The following is a 21,688-nucleotide window of genomic DNA, read 5'->3' as shown; positions in this document are numbered from 1 at the left end:
ACATACCAACGCCAATAACTTCAACTATAGTCTAAGTACCTCAAGCAAGTCAAAAAAACACAGCAAAATAATTAAACTTGTCGACGTTGTAAGTCCGTTGGCGTGTTTTATTTATAATGGTGTAAGTAGCACTGCAGTGGTTAACGGCATTCAATATAAAATAGCTGACGATGGTGTGTTGACACTTGCGAGTTCTTAATACCTAAAATTATAGAATCTGCCATGATTGCTTCACACTGTAAAACTACATTTTTCAAAAGGTCTTCTTCATGAAATTTTACTGCAATGACTCGGTATTTTGTAACTACAGGCAATACTACTTTTTGGTACTTAGAGCCTTATTTAATACACATATTCAAGTGTTCTACATTTGAAATTTTGGTTTGAAAAATACCCTATTGCTATTATAAAAGATCCCAGACATGATATTTGTCCATTTTCTGATAATGTTTAATCATACTGCAAGAATCCTTATTCGTTGCCAATGTTAATGACGGATAGAAAGATTATGATTCGGTTTGTACTTTCTACAGTTATTCAAAACGCTGTGAATCCAGTGGAGGCCTTTTCAATGCGACAATGCCTCTCATAACAATTTGTACGTTCCCTGGTGGACTTCATTATTTGAACATTACCTCTCCGGGAGCGATGGAACCCATCGAGTTAAAAGGATTGAGACATGACTTTGTGAGTGGGATATTATTAATTTGTTTTGTTATTAAATGTGCGTAATCCATCATTAGTCGTTTGAGTAAGCATATTATGGCAGGAAAATGATACAGAAAATAATTTTGAGTTTCAATCTGCTCTGAGATTATAAAGCTATCAAAATAGTATTTTTACTAGGATTTGTCGTCAGTTACTCTCATAACAGAGATGGGAAAAGAGCTGAGGAATGACAATTCATTTCTATTCACAAAGGACGTGACGTCCAAGGATAACGGAAGTAAACTAGACATCGCGAACCCGACAAAAAATAAGTCCTGTTAAAACTTTTATAGTAATTAATACATTTTGTTTTCAACCAGTAAGGTGATTTTTTAAATGGAAAGATATTTCCATTATTACTACGTTTAGGTACTTGGCTATTTCTATACATAAATAATGATTCTCTTCGATTTGCCGCCCTTCGAGTAACTGCCGCCCCCAAGCGACGCTCAATCTGCCTACCCCGCCAGGACGTCACTGGAACCCACATCCTTCACTTAGACCCTCTCAATACTCATAATCCTTCTTGCCATAAATTTTTCCCTTGTTTCCCAGGCCAGTTTCGCACTCCAGTTTGGAAAATCCTAAATTATGACATAATATTTCTATATTTTTCTGTGAAATTCTGCAGGGTCGCATGATAGAGACGTTCACCAATGGATACTTCCAAATCCACTTGGACCATAAAGGCTACATCAACTCTATCACATGTCTTACCTCCAACGACCTGGACATTCACAATATTACATGTTTGTGGCAGAAGCACGAGCTTATTCTCAATAATCTGGTATACAGGTTTGAGGTAAAAGATAAAGATTTAATCTTACTATAGGTATTATGTGTAGGTATGGTGTTTATGCTTCGAATATTAAGAATTTAAATGTCGATTCGTATTCGTATAATGTGCCATCCCTATGCAATGTCTCCTCAGAATTACCATTTTTATTGTTACGCATATCGTTGAAAGACAAAGACATGCTGTGGTACCCAGCATGTATAAAATGGCCAATGGGCATCCTTAAATGTTTCCGAATGGATGAAATATTGAAGTTTAGCAGATACAATTAAGACCATGTAAAATGAAGAATGGAGATTGGAGTAGAAAATAAAATATGGTGTTAGCTGCTTTCTAAGAGTTATTAATTGTATAATACAAATAAATAAAATTAGTGGTACTGTTCGGTTATACGGAATACAGCGGAAAACTCATTTTGAAAATACCCGATATACTGGATTATTTGTTAGTTTGGGTTAGTTTAGGTTAGGTTAGGTTAGGTTAGGTTAGTTTAGGTTAAACTAACAAATAATCCAGTTTATCGGCTGTTTTCAAAATGCGTTTTCCGCTGTATTCCGTATAACCGAACAGTACCAAATTAGTTTATAGAATATGAAGGCACGTAGGTACTTATCTAACTATGCTTTGTGAGAAAGAATTTTGAGGATGCAGTGAAATTATTCAAAGGTGATGTTGCATTAATTATTTTGAAAATGATTATATTTTAGCATGATCAAATTTCTGATTTCTACGAATACTTCAGGCAACCTTGGGCGTATGCCATTTATCATGACAGATTTGATGAGCTGATGGAAAGAATCGACAAAGAATATCTCTCGAAAGCTGATGTAAGAAACTGTCTTTTTCAATTTTAACAGAATTACCAGTTAGTACGTACATAAGTAGTGACACCCACTGAAAGCAGATAATGATTGTTTATACAGCTGAAATCTATCTGACGATACTAAAGATTTTGTGTTAGACCATTTTGTGTTATTGGAAGACATATAGTTTTGAGATGGAGGAGATGGGCTGACGCCGTAGAAGTTGACTGGCTTCATATAGGAAGACCCGGTAACTGGAGAAGTGTGGCGAGAGGCCGGAGTGAGTGGAGGAGGCCAAATCCCACCCGGGATGTAGCACCGTGGAAGAAGAAGAAGAAGATAGTTTTGAGATAGTGTTTGAATGTTTAAATATGGGTGAAAGTCAGGATTTCTTCGCCAAGCATATTTTGCGCGATGAAAAGTATAATTTACTTCAGTTCATAATGCAAGGGAAGGTAGAGAGCAGCAGCTATGTAGGCAGAAGGAAAATCTCTCTACTGCATTAAGTGAGCCAAGATAGGCAGATGTACTGCAATTTTGTCGGCAGCCTACGATAGAAGACAGCACTTAGAGCCGGGCCACACCGGTCTCCGCGGGCGATTTACTCGGGCGACTTGCCGGCGACCAGAGAGGCAGCCAATAATAAAAATAATAATGAATGTACACGCAAGTATGCAAAAAATACGTTCTCTCCGCGGCGTGGCTCACGTGGCTGCCCGCGACTGATCGCCCAGTGTGGCAGCGCTCAATACAATGCTATATGTTTTCATACATCGCTACCGATCGCCCGACCAGAGAGACCGGGAGACCAGACCGAGCGCAAGAACGAGATTTTACTGATCGCACGACTTTGTTGCTTGCGCGACTACTGGGCGACCAGGTCTGGCATGGTCCATATAACTGCATACATCGGTCTGGTTTCGGCGACTGGTCTTGAGATCAGAGTCGCCCGGTGTGGCTCGCCTCTTAGAGAAAAATAAACTATTTATATGTTCTTTAAAGAGTATATTTTCTGAATCCATCAGTATATTTAATTAATATCTGACTTTAGCCTGAACAACTGTCTATCTTTATTGGATTCATTCATTACCCATAAACATACGTTTATTTATAAAAATGTTTATTTCACAGAATAGTTTTATGCACCGCCAATAGATGGCAATCATAATGTTATATTGTGTGGTGTCTAACTTTTGTACAATATATAGGTACTGCAGGAAAACTCATCTTTTTTACTGTTTTTACAGATTACCAGCGATGAGCAATTTCAGTGTATCGATGAAGATAATATTAAATCTTACATTGAATGCATAGAAGAAAAAATGATTAAGTTTTTGAATAAAAATAATGACATATTGCCGATGTATGCTATTTCAAAGATTGACGAAAGTAAGAAAATAATTTTTGAATAAGTTATTGAATATTCATAGAATTATTTTGTATGTTTTCCTTTTCTTGTCATTATAATAAAACTAATAAAAATAATGTTCACAGTGCTTTCAGTAGAAAGAATTTTTGTAAGAATAATTAATATCCATGTTGTATTTGAAGTTGGTTGTAATGAAGTTGGTTGCAATGAAGTGTGAAAAAGATAGAAACATGTAGTGAAAGACAACACTAACGATTCATTTCTATATAGGTGACAGATAAAACTAGTAAACAAATATCAGAAAATTAATAGATACTAATGACTCGAGGGTACTTGATGGAATATGCATTTGAATTCTAAATGGTTTCAGTTTCGTACTATTCCATTTGGATAGTTTTTAACTGCCCGGGTTTTTCCTTTCGACATTCTTCTGGCACTATGCACATTATGATGGTAAATATACAACTGACCCAGAATATCGTAAAGTTACTGCTTATATTAAGTTAACATTATTATTAAAGAAAATATGAATACTTTATTCCTAAGTGAAGAATTTACCCATACATATAAAAATCTGAAGTGTTGGAAATTTTGTACTTAAGTATAAACATGCTAAATAAATTCATTCTAGTTCAATTTATTTATATAGATATGATGCGTACACAGTTTCTGATAGTTCGTAAAGCATTCGGGGTTATTCATTGGTCGGCGTTAGGGATTACAACATTGAATGAAACTATCAATACCGGTATTTCGGTATTTTCTACTGAATACTTCACAATTTGTGAAATATATGGAAAAAACCAATTCTGCATGTGTTAGCTCATCACCAAGGACGTTGAAGGGCAACGAAAGTAAACCAGACATTGCGTAACCCGACACAAAATACAGTCATGTTAAACATTTTATGTTAATTAATACATTTTGTTTCTACTTTCAATACCAAATATATCGGTATTGTCTGATTTTTAAAACCGGTATTTCGGTATCGAAAAATACTGGGATACCAGTTTTGAAATACCGGTATTGGAATTGATATGCAGCTAATGAGGTACCCACTGATTAGTTTGGAATGGTTTTCAGCTAATGAGATTGTATACTATTACGATGTAGATTTTCCCAAACTGAAGGTGGACAATCTTCGTTCGTAAGGGCGTCTCCATGAACACAACAAAAAAAAAAAAAACTCATTGGTCAGTTGTGTTTTTATCATACTTAGGTGAATTTGCATAGTGCCTGTAGATGCGGAAACGTAAAACAATTAGACTTTTAATAAATTAGATTAAAGACCTAACATAACTAGGTACAGGTTGTTGGTTGGTTTTTTTATGTGTGCAAGGCTGGCATCCAACGAAATTGCTCGATTCACTTCACATTGTTGCTTTGTAAATAATATTAATTGTAATAAACACAAAAACAATAACATCATCGATTTGTAAACGTCTATTTCAATATTTATAATTTATTTTCTGCTAAATATTATATTTACATGACATCTATGAGAAGAAAATTGCATTAAATCACTTACATGTTATATGGCATTTATTTTACAATCACTTTTGTATTTCATTTTAAATTTAAATCTTCAATAATAATAATTTTACACAATACAATATTATAATATTTTCGTAGACTTATTAGAAATCATGATTTTTTTATAGCACAGTGCGTAAAAGTACAAGTTAAATAAACAGAATTCCATGTTATGTACTAGAGCTGCGTCGGGTGACTTTACTGATCGGTTTAACATTGGTCCATGCCTTTTTATCTTTATTTATACAGAGTTATCCAACTTAAATATTCTACGTGACATATCGTCAGTTGAAAGTCTACCATTTCACACAATGGATAGTTTATCCACCACATGATGCACAAAAATCGTATAATCATGCTACGAAACATGGCAAATCTTCGACGGTCGAACTGGGAAAATTAAGGCCAGAATTCGGTAGAAATCATCGTCCAACTGAAGGCTGTGGAAAACATTGCTGCTTTATATATGAACGTGTGGCCGAAGAGTCAGAAATGTGGATCCCAAGAAGATTGTAGCAACTTGGAATTAACTACGGCTCTGTAAGACGAATTTTGCATAAAGACTTTAACGCAAGAACTGAAGCCAACGGATCACGGGCAGCGTCGCAGATTCGCAGATTGGGACATGGAAAAGCAGGTTTTTCAAGGAAAACCATATTCAGTAGTGAGGTACATTTTAACCTCAATGGGTATGTATATATACGTATGTATCAGTGGCGATGGGTGGAGGTAGGCTGTTAAGATTCGAAAAAATATTGTACACTAAGCTTTGTCAGTTATACTTATTTGTTTTCATTTAACTAAGAATACAATTTGCAGATGGTGCTGGTTAGTTTTTAAAAATCAATTAAACCTTGCTTAAAAAAAACCATAATAGTTTTGGTATGTTATGGGCTATTCGACAAAATTGTGCACACTTTTTCATTCATACTTATTTGTGTTCGTTGAATTAAGAATACATTTAACACAGTGTGTTGATTTTAAATTCATTAAGGCCTGCCTAAACCAAACCATAATCGATAAAAAATATTCTTCTATCTATAAAATATCTAAAATTATGTATTGCTTAATGAATGGCATACTTTTAAATATTTTATAAATAAATGAATTTATTTTCACTATTATCTACTATGGCCTGGATTAGGCAAGGTGTAATTGAATTTAAAAACTAACAACCGCTATCTACATACTGTAGTCTTAGTTCAATGACAACAAATACGATTGACTGACAAAGCTTAGTGTGCACTGTTTATGTCAGATCTTAACAGCATACCCTCCACCATTTGCCACCGATATAAATATTAGCAAGCCGTATTTGGGGCGAGGAAACCCCACTGTTGAGGCCGTTACATGCTACAGAAGTTACTGTTTGGTGCGGTTTTTGACTGGAGGCATCATCGGGCAATATTTATTCGAAAATTATGAAAGAGCAATAATTGTTACGGTCAATAGCATCCGTTATATGAAAATAATAAATGATTTTTTGTGGCCAGAATTGGAAGACTTCAATTTGGAAAACACGTAGTTCTAACAGGATAAAGCCACATTCCATACAGTTTGTGAAACACTGGCTTTATGCAGTGTAAAAAAAAACAAATTCGTACCAGATAATTACTCTTTATGTGTTATTATATGATTTATAAGTAGGTAGGTATATCATTGTCTGTCATTTTTTGGTGACTTAATATTGCTCCATTACATAGTAATTATGTAAATAATGAAAAAAGCATGTGAACCAATGTTACACCAATGAATCAATATTGAATTTTTACTTATAGTCTCGAGCAAATAAATACATTTAATGAAATCTCGGAATTTATATAGTTATGGCTGTATTACAAAAAATATAAGTGTTTTTTTTTATTAAAATTCACAAAATATATTAAAACACAGTCACAAAAATATGAAACATCGATGATTTTTACTATTTTATACATTTTTTTTATATGATGACTTAAAATGTAAACAAAACTTCTAAAACTAATATCGGTTTGATGTCGACTTCTTTGGTTGTGTAATAAATAGGCAATCATTAAGAATAATATAAAACGACTTAATTACAACAATCGAAAATTACCTACTTTAGGTTTTTTTTATACATAAACATGGTTTTATTTTTTTTTGGTTTATTTATATAATATAAATGTCCGTTGTTCATAAAAGTCAACTTTATAATGTCAAAGCTAAACGTTTTAATGTCTTGAATTAAAATTATTTCATTAGTCTAAATTTTTAGTGAAATCATTTCTTTAGTGATTCCTCCATGCTCGGTATCGCATACTCATTTGTTGTTGTCATATAAAAACATAAAATATTTTTCTTTTCAATTTAAATAATACGGAAATGTGAATTAAAAATATCCATGATAACAGTGGCGAAGACTGTCATAAGAGACGATTATAATAATAATATAAAATAATAACAAAACACACAACATTTTATAAGAAATAGAATATTATTTTTGTAAGGCTGGTTGAATTTTATACAAATTTTAGATAGGATAATAAGCCAATAATTTCATAATTTCACTGGGTTTTAATAATTTAGTATTTAGGGGTCGGCAACCGTTTCAGACAAAGAACCACAAGTCTTTAAGAGAAAATAGAAAATGAGTTATATACTTATTTTTATTATTTCAGTCTCTAAAAAAACAGAACTGATAATATAAGTTATGAACATAAAACTAAACTTTTGTGGCTTTTTATTAGTCAAATTATATACATAAATCCAGGGAACACAGAATTAATGGAACTGAAATGAATGAAAACTGAGTATGGAAGAATATGGAATAAACTGAAACACGTGTCAAGAATATGTAATTCTAAGCTTGTCCTTCGTTTTGACAACTGCTCTCAATTTATGCACTGACGCTCATTCAATATTGGTGTATTTGAAGGTTGCAACACACACTATTGCACGTCTATAATGTGTTTCATTTTCGTAGGATGCTCACACATTCAAAACCCTGCTTCAAAATTTAGTGTATTGGGGGTATAGCCTATCTGAATTATATTTATTAATCTGTTCTGTGTATTAACCCTTTAATATCTGAATGTATAAATGCTTCCTAATTCGACTATCGTCTTCGTAAAACCAATTATTCCCTGATTTTTTTCAGTGAATATCGGCAAAATTATTGAACATTTTTCAATAAAATGCATTACTAAAGCGTCAATTACATTGAGCTACTTTACGAGCTGTTTGTTGGCGAATTTAAAAGCGGGCGATTCAGCTACTGCGATTGTGATGATGACACACAAAACTTTCCATTCGCTGAGAAGCCACAAGCCAGCGACGATTTTGACAGAACGTAGTTCGTTTTTTACCGGGATGTTGCTACTGCGCTCTACTGCGCACACGCAGTAGGCCCACACGCCGGCGTGTAGCGTGTAAAGTTGACCGGCTTTCAACTTTTCTCGGTAGATTGTTTACAATCTGCTTATTAGCTTGTTCAATGATGACACTGGGCGACTTTACAGGCAGATTGTAAATTCGCCATCAAACAGCTCGTAAAGAAGCTCAATGTAATTGACGCATTACTCAATTTTTCATTATGTCGTTTGTCATTACAAAAAAACAACTGCAATAATTGATCACTGATATCTACATTAAAATGATTCAATCACATATTTGATTGCTGAATTTATGAAAATAGTTAATAAAATTATTTTTCATATTATGTTCAACCATTTACGCGCTGCAAAAAATGCACGTGTGGACTGCATGTGATCATCGGGCTGCCGGTTGCCGACCACTGCTATACAGTCTTCGCCATTGATTAATATTTTATATGATTTAAAATAATAGCAATTGTTGTATTTATATATTTTTGAAGTACACATGTCAACACCAGTTGTTATATAAATAGGTAAAGAAAGACATCAAAATAAATAATCGAAGAAAAGTCTTTGGGGTAGTATTAGTAAATATGGATATAATTTACAAGATTATATTTAGTATTTAAAAAGTGTCTCCGTGACAGTAATTTTTAAATGCGTCATTAAAAATTCTGAGATCTTATATTATTTAGGTACTTTTAATTGCATTTTAGTTGTTATAAAAAGACAGTTTACATAATATTATATCACCAGACACTCGGACAGCACTATGTTCATTGTCATAAACCAAACTAATTTAGAACTATAACTTTAAGTGAATATTTTAGAAAATAAATCAATAAATAATTCGCAATGTGAGTGTAAAACCAAGGCATCTGCAATATTTTTCAATATCGAGATTATATGCAGAAAAACTGCAAAAGTCGTAAACTTGATAATGTAAAAGTGAAGTAACTGAAAGAACATGCAATATAATGTAGATATAAATTAAATATTATGTTTTTTTTAGAAAATATTTGTCCTAACTTCAAGTTCTTTAAGTTAAGACTTCAAACCCTAATATATCCAAAATATGTCTTTTGCGCTTGCCTTGGTTTTACACTCACGGTGCAAAGTTATCAAACAACAAAAAAAAACATTTGAGTTCATTTAACGAAAAGAATGGATTAATTTTTGTCATTTACTATTTTGATTTCTTTTTCAAAACAGCCTGGAAATTTATATAAATCGTCTCTGTATTATGTATAAACACATATCGTGGGTTGCTGCCAAAAGTTGTTAAGTCGATAATTTAGGTAATTAGAGCTAATAACGGTTTATGTGTCTATATATTATATAACTATATAAATATGTATCCTAGAAAAAAAAATCAACGCCAGCATTATGCCTGAAACTTTCAAATTGCAGTTACTCCATAACATGATTTCGAGACTTATCAACTTTTGTCAGTAACACCACCATATAATTTATTTGAATAAGAATTTTAATCTATATTATGTTCGCTGTAAGCCCATTTTTTTATTTTTTCTGTGTAATTAGCTATGTGCATTTAAAATAAACTATATGTACTGTGTTTTTTTTTTGTTATCTAATTGGTGCAACCGCGCTTACTGTCGTGAACTGTATGTGCGTAGAGGTGATGTAGCACTCTGGGATCGAGAGCGTAGACTTAGACCTTTAATTCGGCTGACTGAATTCGCATTGAAAAATTACTGTCGCGAAAACTTTCAAGTTTCGTTGGTTGCAAATAATATTGTTGACAATCGTATGGTAATAATAAGTAAATAAATAAATCTATGGCAAATTGAAATCGTCGTAGTAATGGTCTGCGTTACCGGCGTGGAGCAGCGATTATGTCTGGTATTGCAACATGGGCGCCGCCAGGTTGGCGTGGTGCGAGCTGTTCATCCGCAGAGCTGACAGGCTTTTGTTGTACCACTCGTCCTCTGGACTCATACCTGCAAAATAATTACATTATAATACTCTTATTAAAATTGAATGTGTATATTATGGTACTGTCATATGACGTCCCAAGTTTCAGAGTATGTTATACCTACCAAACTTTGCGAGTCAATAAGGGTTAATAAACAATAGCCATATAATATGATGCAATACCGGATGCAAGCTCCGGTTTAATTCTATTTAACTGACAAACGGAACTGAATTTGATGGAAAAGTACTTGCAGAATTAAGTAGTATAAAAAATTCGATGTGTGTACTTATGTACGCGCGTTAGAAGTTATACTTATTTGGCTTAACTTAACAAAAACAAAACTTGTGATAAACTAGATTCTTCGACTAGCTCTTAATTATCTTGTTAAATTACACACGCAAGAAAAGGGGCCGCTTATTGGAACGTCGTTGATTTATTTATATACACTTTAACTTATATTACTAAATTATATAATTATTTATCGTTGTTTTTATTTAGTAACAACTGCCACTATGACGTTGAATAGTTTGTTTACATAAGGAATTGCAAATGGCGGTCAATAATAAATTTGCTGCCTAGCAACGGAACAATTCTAAGCTATAGATAATATTATTATACTGTATAATCGTCACGATTGTAGTATCATTCTGTGGGGTAATGGTTGTGCGTTCAGCTGATAACCGAACAATCGTTGGATCGAATCCAATCGAGTGTGTTTTTCACACAACGTATTTTGTCACACGCCAAAAATACACTCTGATCTGATTTTCTAAACGCGCCTAAAGAAGTATAACTTTAAAAATATTAAAAAGTAAAAATGGAGGTTACTTGAAACTAACAGTCTCAATTGTGGATATGATACTTTCACATACGCTAGATTTTTCTTGGCAGTGATAACAAATGATAACGGGATTAGGTGCCAGCTTTATATAGGGACTTTAGGCATTCTTTTTTTGTCATTTCATATGAGGAATTTGTGATTTTATATTTAAGAAGGATTAAAATATTTTTTCATATATCCTTGGATATACTTTTCACGTATTGAGTTGTGAATAATACATAGTACAAATGAGTATAGAATAGTTATTAATATAAACAATAATATACCTTACTAATGGGTATTCATTTCGTCGTACTTATGTACTGATGACACAATATTATGTTATCGCCAAAATAGTAAACAACAGTAATCATAGACAATATTAAAAATATGTACCTATCTTGAAATTTCTCATTGAGTTATATAATAATATAGTCATAAAACAATAAAATGCGATGCGAAAATAAATAAATAAACAAATACATTAGTGGGATATAGAATACGTGGCATTCACATCCCGCTAGCGATGGCAGAAGATTGTTGGTTTTCTATTGGTTGTCCGCTCGCCTCGTAAGATGCAATCTCGCACCAGGAAATGGGATATTTGCCGAGGCGCCAGCACACGTCGCGGCGGCAAATGTACTGGAAATTTTCTTATTACGCGGCAAAATGGAGAGGGCGCACTTCCTTGGAAAAGTGAAATCGCCCGAGGGACGCCCCCGAGGCCACGGCCATAGTTGGAAAACCCCAGGACTATCTACCCACGTACATAATATACACGGAGCTCCATTTTATTCCCTCGTAAGATGTTTGGATTTTATATTTTGTTGGTGTGTATTCAACAGTGGTTTGTATCCATTATATTATCTAGATATCATTTGCTTTTGTAAGTAAATTTAAGCATTACGCATATTACTGTAATAAAATAGACAATAATTAAATCACACTGACTTATCGTATCTGTAGATGTTCCAAAAAACTACAGGGGTAGTTAATACGAGTATATAGATAATATACCTACATAGCTATAAAAACAATTATTTGATTTTTTTAGCAAACAATAGCCTTCAAAGATTTTTAGGCTTCCACGAGCCAATGCTAATTCAACATGCTGTTTTGGGCTTTCGTGTGTTCGAAAAATTGATTTACATTATTTCATAACAGGTAGAGAGATACATAATAAAATGTCAAATAACTCTTTTTGAGAATTGATAACATCTACTTAAGATCGAATAGTTAGTTGTCAAATTAATTAATTTAGAATAAAATTATGGATATATCGTTTGGTATTTTTTTTAATCTGATATATTATCATGAAATAATTGACGTTAAATCTATTAATTTATAGTCTTTTTATCTATAATCTTAGATCATGCCCCTCACAAAAGTTTGTACTGCTCAAAAATGTGATAAAATTGAGTTTAAAAACGACATTCGCAAGATAGGAGAATTCTTCCATTGAAGAATAGTATGGAAACAGTGGCAAAATCTCGAATGAAAGGTCCAATTTCACGTTGTCGCTATGGCGTCTGGAAATGTCCGAGAATGTGGCCCGAAAGAGAAGAGATCTTCAACCAATTGTTGGCCTCATCGGGCCGTTGGACCTGGCCGCCACAAAGGCCAATTTTGTTACGTTTAAAAATTTTCGGCATCTTATTGCGAACGTAAAATTCTCTGCACATAATTTAGTTTTTTGCCCTATATTTATTAATTAGAATCATTTATCCTTGTTAGCTCACCGTGCCACTCTCTCCCATGGGTATTTTTCATTATAAAGTATGTGTAAACACTGTAAACTCAGTTAAAGCACACTTGAATTATCAATTCTCAGTCTTAGATATCTGCTCCTGATATATTCTCAGGCGTAAAAAAACTACTGATGATTTACATGTAAATGTAGGGACTCGTGATACGCTCGATTAAGACTGAGTTTGGTGGAGGGGGTCTATGTTTGTGTTGTCGCTACATATTATATAGACACACCTTTACTCAATGAATGTGTTATGTTTTTGACTACACATGCGGTTATGAGTTATCTTAATATGACTTATTGTGAATTCATCATTATTGAATATTAAGAGCGTGCTTCAGTGAAACGGAAAATAATTTTCAACAGTAGGTGCAACGAAATTTCTCACTAGTCGCCAATTGGAGACCGACCGTCGAGGTGTGCGCACGTCGATTTGTTTTGTCATGGCGTCGGATGAAAATATTCTTAAATCGTGTAAAGATGACTAAAAAACTTTACGTATGTACTTAAAAAAGAAAACATGTCAATGAATATACTATTATTATTAGTAATATAATAATAAATATAACATTAAATGGACGGATGTTTATGACAAATTATATTTCGTTTGGCACACGTCATTTGCACAATCCGCGCATCGCCAAGCCACGATATTTTTAGACCATGCCTCAACTGAAGTATTAGCCTTAAGTGAGCCGTAGAAAACAAAATTACCTACATAATTTACGTAAATACCTACCTATATATTATTTCAATGCTATTCTACACAATAATATTCGGTAATGAATATATTTCTCGTACTTTCGTTTGGCAGTGGGATGAATGACTAAAAGATATTCGAAATAATACTTGAATTAAATCGTTGCATGCCCTGCGCTCCAAGAGTTAGCCGAAGACGCCGCGCTCTGACGTCGCAAGGCCGCCTCCAGATTTCGATCGCAAGAATAAGATGGGAAAAGGAAATTTGGTCGTCTCGGAGGCATTCGCCGTGAAATAGGCAATCTCCGGCGAAGGACCCTCGCTCCTTAAAGTTATCTTTGATCTCGGACGTTGGTAATCATTATTCAGATTACATGTCATTTTTTTTCTTCGCCATTCCACCGAAGGTACAGGCTTTACTTTATGAACTTTGCGAGCGAATTTTTTTTTCGAGAAAACTAGGAATATTAAAATCATTAAATTATAATATATGCCAAAAAACATGTTTTAGATGTCTTTAATTAATTATTTTTTTTATTCAACTAATAATTCACAAGATTTAAAAATGTAACATTCTAATTATTGAACATACATAATTTTGAAAACACTTCTGAGAAAATATATTATAACCAATAGTTGAAAAAAGTAAGGCACCCCGCAGGAATCAAACCTGCATCTTTCGGGTTTCTTGTCCATGCATAAACCACTATGCTAAAGGTACCATATTTAATTAGGACAAAATTTGACTAATGGCTCTTTCAAGTTCAAGGAAGCTACAACACTAAAATATCTTGGAGTGATCCGTGACGTCGGCTAGTAATTAAAGTAATACCTACTTTGATTTAAAATACAATAGCCAATAGTAGCTCAATTTAGAAAGCGCTTCAGAGAGTATTATAAGAGCCATTAGTTAAAATTTGTCGTAATTAAGTGATGTATCGAGAATAGCGAACATAAAAATAATCACATTTGTGGGTCTATTCTACTATACACAAGGCGGCTATCTACGGTAGTTTATCATATTTATGTATTATAATTGTTGCAATAAGTTAGCCGTATAAACTATCAAAACTGTCTATCTCGATCTAAAAGTTAACATATCCAAGAGAGGTACTGTTAAAACGTAGCACTTTTTGACAGTTTAGAGTGTTTAGACGGTTAACTTATTGTAACAATTAACCGTCTCAATATATAAATATGATAATCTACCCTTGATAGCTGCCTTGTGTATAGAATAGACACATTTACTTGTATAATTGTTGCGTACTAGAAGAAATCAAATTTGCGCATGTTCACTGAATATTGATTTGTTTTGCAATTGTTTGTAAGCTCCGTTTTTATTAGTTCAAACTCTTTGTTTGGTACGTTATACTTGTAAGAAATGTCATAGAAGTGGTACACTGTAGCTTAGGATGTTATAGCATAATGGTTTCTTACCCATGGCATCTTGTCTCATTCCTGCAACTGCACTCATATTAGCCGCACTGTGGCTCATGGAGAAGGGTTGCGACATTCCTGGATACGAACTGCCTCCCATCTATAAACAGTAATCGAGATTAATCATACATAATACAATTAATGTCAAAATCTGAGTTAAAATTCTGGTGAAATCAATATTCGATACAAAATTACCACATTTTTTCAGCAAATGCAAAGAGTATAGTATCGATTTGTTGAATTGTCGATGTTACTGGCATCCCAGTAGCTTCAGTTATGAGTAGGGATTCAAATCCCGGGATCCCGAGCTATTTTCGATACATATGAATTCCCGAATTGATAAACATAATCCCGAAACTTTAAGTCATTTTTTGCGACCCAATAGAGCCGCTACTTGACCCCGATTCTGCTGGTCCTTCGTCTGCAACGCAAGATATTCAAATCTCAGCTTTTGACGAGAAAGATATGGAATATGGGTTTTCAAATTTGTCTCCAAAAAGTTCATTTGGTCCAGATGGCTTGCCACCTTATGTTGTTAAGGGCTGTTACGAACATATTATTATATCCTTTCCGCTTAAACATATATTTAATTTAATCATAGCATCCAGCACTTTTCCTGATGCATGGAAAATAACCCGCCTAAGGCCGCTTCATAAAAAGGGATATAGATCAGAGATCTCTAACTATAGGCCAATAGCAGTTCTTTCGGCTCCATGTAAATTATTTGAATCGATATTACATATACACATCAACCGTCAAATAGACTCTCGCCTCTCCGATTCGCAGCATGGTTTTCGACTTAGGCGGTCCACAGTAACAAATCTTATAGTGTATAATAATTTTATTTCAAATTCTATGGATAAGTCAATTCAAGTTGATTCTGTGTACACAGATATTTCCAAGGCATTTGATCGTGTTGATCACGATATTTTATTACAAAAGCTTTGTACATTTGGCGCGTCATATAGTATACTTAATATGTTTTTTTGCTTCTTATTTGAAAAATCGCCGTCAATTTGTTGATAACCATGGGAATGAATCGCGGATTTTTAGAACAAACTTTGGTGTTCCTCAAGGTTCAAATCTTGGCCCAATTTTGTTTTTAATATTTTTTGATGATATTGTCAAAGTTATAACCAATTCTTCTTGTTTGCTATTCGCAGATGATCTTAAACTTTTTCGAACTATTGAAACCCCATTATGCTGTGCGATGATGCAGTCTGACCTAGATGCTATCTCGCAATGGTCTATATTGAATAAACTTGAATTCGCTACCTCCAAATGTAATATTATTTCATTCAGTCGTTCAAGGCACACCTTATTGTTCCCATACACATTGTCTGGTATACTATTGAGTAGGGTAACGGAGATAAAAGATTTGGGTGTATTGTATGATGCAAAGTTCACTTTCAATCAGCATATTCTTGACATCAGTACTAGATCTAGCAAAATGCTTGGTTTTGTAATGAGGGTTTCAAAATCATTCGAAAACGTCCGAGTGCTACGTACATTTGTATCATTTGTGTTGAGTATTCTTGAATATGCCAGCATTATTTGGAGTCCATCCACACAATTAAGTTGGATCGAGTCCACAATAGATTTCTTAGATTTCTCTACTTAAGAACATACGGGTTCTTTCCTTATGATAATGACAATAAAATGAATTTCCCGACTCGTTTTCTTCTGGGTATGCTATCAATGTAATCCCTGTCTACCCGAAGAGTGATTGTTCTTTTAAAGCATTTCTTTTTACTTCTTCGTGGGTTCATTTACAATCCGTATATACTGGCAAATATTAATTTTCATGTTCCCACCAATATCACTCGTAGCTCCACGGTCTTCAAGATACGAGGGTGGGTCAATAAGTCCTTAGAAAAGCCGACAGGTGGCGCGACTAGTACTGTAAGCGGTTTGTTTTCATGCAGCGGCACTACCGATTCAGTATGCTGCGAAGTTTCAATCAGATTGGTCGGGTTGTTGTTTTTTATTTTCGTACATTTAAAAAAAAAATTTGCTTGTTTACAAAAATGGAGAAAATTGAGTTTAGAGCTGTTATTAAACATTTTAATATAAAAGGGTTAACAGCAAAGGAAATAAAAAATGAGTTGGATTTAGTTCACGGCATATCTGCTCCTTCACTTGCAACTATTTATAACTGGTTAAATGAATTTAAACGTGGTCGTACATCAACAAAGGATGAACCACGCTCAGGACGTCCTGTAGAGGTGACTACACCAGAAATGATCAATAAAATCCACGATATGGTGTTAAGTGACCGAAGATTAAAGTTGAGTGAGATAATTGAGGTTACAGGGATCTCAAAAGGTAGCGTCATTTCTATTTTACATGACAAATTGGGCATGAAAAAAATTTCTGCAAGATGGGTGCCGCGTTTGCTCACAGTCGACAATAAACGCAATAGGGTGGTGGCCTCTAAAGCCCTGTTGTCGCTCATGCAACGCAATCCGGATGAATTTTTTCGTCGCTTTGTGACTGTAGATGAAACACCACTATACTCCCGAGACGAAAGAACAGTCAAAGCAGTGGATTGCGAAAGGCGAACCATGTCCAAAGAAGGCGAAAACCGTAAAATCAGCTGGTAAGGTTATGGCTACTGTATTTTGGGATGCACGTGGAATTATTTTCGTTGACTATTTGGAAAAAGGAAAAACAATAACAGGGGATTATTATGCATCTTTATTGGACCAGCTAAAAAACGAAATTGAAGAAAAACGGCCTCATTTAAACAGGAAAAAAATCCTCTTTCATCAGGAAAATGCCCGTGTTCACACATGTTTACGATCAATGGCTAAAATTGAAGAATTGAAGTTCGAATTGGTCGACCACCCACCGTATTCGCCAGATTTAGCCCCCAGTGACTTTTTCCTTTTCCCAAACTTAAAAAAATGGCTAAGTGGACAACGTTTTTTTTCAAATGAAGAAGTCATCGATCGGACAAATGCTTATTTTGAGGACCTTCCGAAAACTTATTTTTCTGACGGTTTAAAAAAAATTGAGAAACGTCTAACCAAGTGTATTGAGCTCCAAGGAGATTATGTTGAGAAAAAAAAAATACAAAAATAAAAACTGTTTTAATGCTTTTTTCTAAGGAATTATTGACCCACCCTCGTACCTCGTCGCAGGACAGATGTTATGTTTCATGATGCTGTGTATCGTGCAATTAGCTTATTTGATGGCACCATAAAGGTTGATTTGTTTTTTTATTAACTATATAATGTTTGTGGACGTATTAAATAGGCTAAATTTATAATTGTATAAATTATCATATTTCACTAATATTTACACATGCTGTCTTTTTATTGTTATTTGTAATTAAGATATTTTTATACATTTGTATTTATTAAGTATTATGGCGCATTGGCCAATAGCTGTAATGCCGTAATACTCTAAATATTATAAATAAAAAATAAATATTCACAATTATAATATCTATTGATCCAACGTTGATAGTACATCCAACAATCGTTGAATTTCAAAGATTTTTCTGTACATTATCAGTTCTAAACCAGAGAGGCCAGAGATTAACACTTTGGAGGAGGCCTTCACCTGAAGAGGGGTTCTTATAAACCAAAAAAACTAATTACATATAATATAATATAATAGTATTATATACAAAAATAAAAAATCTTATGATATGTATAATATGTATTATACAAAAATATAAAAAATAATAATAATTATTATTATATAAACTAGAAAATAAGTAGATACTACAACCATAGATGGATATATATACATAATAGATATAGTCATAGGTTATATATTATATATTCATTAGATATAGTCATTTAACTGTCATTTACTTTTGTTCGTAAGAAATAAAAAAGGCTTTTTTATTTTTTATTTATTTTATCAGTTCTAAAATATTATGTTCTATACGTCATATTGACAAAGGTCAACATAATAAATGTAGGTAGGTACTTTAGGTTGCTATAAAATAGTGTTTTAAATAGATTTTAATAGTTATATTAATACCGTTATTCAATAAGAAATACCGAAATAACGGTATTTATATATTCATTTGATATTGCAATCCCTGTTTAATATGTAATCTCATGGTTAGGTGTAACTATCGTGTGGAGTGAGTGTATGTGTATTTTGTGTGCATATACAACCATCGTAAATCAACCCGTTTTTGTTATCATTTATTATTAATCTTTTCTATAATATGACGCCTCTGTTGAAGTCAGTTTTACAGTGAAACGTAAGATGGTAACATGTCAATATATAAAAAATAAGCATGTAAACACTTGCTTATCGATTTCTATTATTTCATATCGAAAAATATTGCAGTTATCTACTTATCATTCATAGGTAAGTATATTTTTATGATTTTCAGGTAGATACAGTTACGCAAAATTTTCAATTGGAGCATTAATTTTATTGCCAATGAACAATTGAAATATACAATAAAACTACAGAAATCCTTGAACTGGCATTGACAGGTTTAATAAAATCACTGTTCAATAATATTATTCTGGGGATGGTATATTAAAATTAAATTGCGTGATATCAATCCGCCTTTTAATTGAATACGTGGCAATGGTATATTCATTTCGTTTCGATTTATCCAGTAATGAGACTGCGGCCATTTTAATCAATTCACTAATCAGACTAGTGAATAATAATTATAAATTTATGTTCAAAGCAAAATTGGCCAATAATTCGTAATTGAATGAATGCAATTCGTTTGGTCTGTGCGAACTAATTTTACTATCGATATCTCTATGATTTTAAAATAGAAACTGAACGCTGAATCAACCCCACAACAGAACATAATCAAATTAAATATTTCTTTTATCCTATCCACAGATGGTTTTATCAATAATAATTATTATTAATTTAGAGCTATGTTAGATTAATATATCGTTTTAATCGATTTGCCATTCTTTTAAATACATAATAAATAATTACAAGATAAAAAGAACTTTTAATATACCACGTTTTAAAATTTTCTGTTGAATCATATTATAAACTTGACAATTCTATGTATTAAAAATTTAAGACAAATAAGGCAATTGTCAACAAATCATTTTTTTGCTATTTTGCAACAAACAAACAAATATAGAATACTTAAATGTCATTTTGATTTCCAGAGTAACGCACGTATATATTAATAATTTAGTTGCTAGGACCACCCTCTTAGTAACCAATTCAAATTGTCGGAAACAGTTCTCAATAGGGAGACCCAATCTATACGAGCGTGTTTTCATCAGCCTGGTAGATAGATTGCAGTATAATATTAAAAAATAAGGAGCTTTTTCAAACCTGGGGGTAGCGGTTGATGGGTGCGGGGTGCGGGTAGGGTTGGTACCCACGGTATCCTTGGATGTTCCTCATCATACCGTTGCACGAAGGCAGCACCGAGGGCGCCAGGGCCTTTTGGAGTTGCTTTTCTTGCTTACGATATTTCGCTCGACGATTTTGGAACCAAACCTGAAACACAAATTTTGATATTATAAATTCAATAAAGTTTCGCCAGTCATCGTGTGGATGAGCCCGTGAATAATGTTACCAGTTTGAGGATATTTGAATTATTTAAAGGTTTTAAAATTTTAAGTGTACAACATAATGTTGTACACTTAAAAATTTTGGTCAGTTTAGAGTCATAACACACTTTCTCCAAAAATCAAGTTTAGTGACTTATATTTATTCTTCAATTAGACACTCCTATTTCATCAATTTTATTGAGTGACATTGTCGATTTGCATTTTTTTTAAAATATAATAATATATAAACTCATTATCTATGTCTCCTTACTAATATGCGAAACCCACGATGACAGTGTCAGCAATACCTACGGATTTCTGATTGGTTAGAAAGGCTTTGTCAGAACAGAATCAATCCAATAGTGATATTTGGAAATGAATTTTACATTTTAAGTGATTTTTGATACCCAACTATTTTCAAGCACTTGAAACTATGAATGGTTTTGAAACAAAGTTATTTTTATTAATTCTAGCTTTATTTCAAAACTATTATAATGGAGTTCTACAACGTGAGCGTCAGTTCAATTGTTAACTCAAAAGTAGTAGAATAGTAAAACCTTTTGTAAACTTCTAAAACACATGAAACATGTATCTGCGTACGAGTATAATATCGGTAAGTATATTTAATCAAATGCAATAAAATGTACAAACTTGTTTGGCTTAATTAACGTCATAGGCAAGGTCAGCGCATGGGGCCTCCACTTATCATAAACTACCGATGAGTTTCAGTTAGTATTTACCAAAAAATAGATCATAATCATATAAATGGAGAAATTTAAAACATTTAAGGACAAAACCTACACGTGAATTCATGATTGGTAATTTTAGATTCAAATGTCAGTGAAAGTTATGTCTTTGCCATGTTTTACAAATTAACTTATGTCTTAGAATCTATGCACCAATTTTTGTGACGATCTCGTTTCTCATCCTTTTCTATCCTTCACTTGATAAGGCTTGAGTGAATTAAACACCTTATATACATTGTTTTATTC

The 21,688-nt window shown here is 33.3% G+C and overlaps 2 protein-coding genes across 2 annotated transcripts in view; one reads left to right on the top strand and one right to left on the bottom strand.

The window, feature by feature from the left end:
* Positions 1–539: 539 nt before the first annotated feature.
* Positions 540–4,845, top strand: LOC147070603 (cilia- and flagella-associated protein 61-like). Its single transcript, XM_085949144.1, has 4 exons — positions 540–687; positions 1,340–1,510; positions 2,212–2,331; positions 3,555–4,845. The coding sequence occupies exons 1-4, from the start codon at positions 580–582 to the stop codon at positions 3,717–3,719; spliced, it is 564 nt and encodes a 187-aa protein (XP_085805270.1). The 5' UTR covers positions 540–579; the 3' UTR covers positions 3,720–4,845.
* Positions 4,846–10,398: 5,553 nt separating this feature from the next.
* Positions 10,399–21,688, bottom strand: part of LOC147070602 (homeobox protein unc-42) — a 60,792-nt gene continuing 49,502 nt past the window's right edge. The window contains exons 5-7 of the mRNA XM_085949221.1: positions 20,476–20,643; positions 15,187–15,286; positions 10,399–10,505 (exon numbers count right to left, since the gene is read on the bottom strand). Of these exons, the coding sequence (XP_085805347.1) occupies positions 10,399–10,505; positions 15,187–15,286; positions 20,476–20,643 (375 nt within the window). The remainder of the gene's footprint in view (positions 10,506–15,186; positions 15,287–20,475; positions 20,644–21,688) is intronic.

Source organism: Rhyacophila brunnea, unplaced genomic scaffold (assembly GCF_057557595.1).
Source record: "Rhyacophila brunnea isolate RB1 unplaced genomic scaffold, BYU_Rbru_1.0 scaffold_21, whole genome shotgun sequence".
In the NCBI taxonomy this organism is placed as follows: domain Eukaryota; kingdom Metazoa; phylum Arthropoda; class Insecta; order Trichoptera; family Rhyacophilidae; genus Rhyacophila; species Rhyacophila brunnea.
The sequence above is the reverse complement of the archived record's forward strand: the minus strand, read 5'-3'. Positions and strand labels throughout refer to the sequence as shown.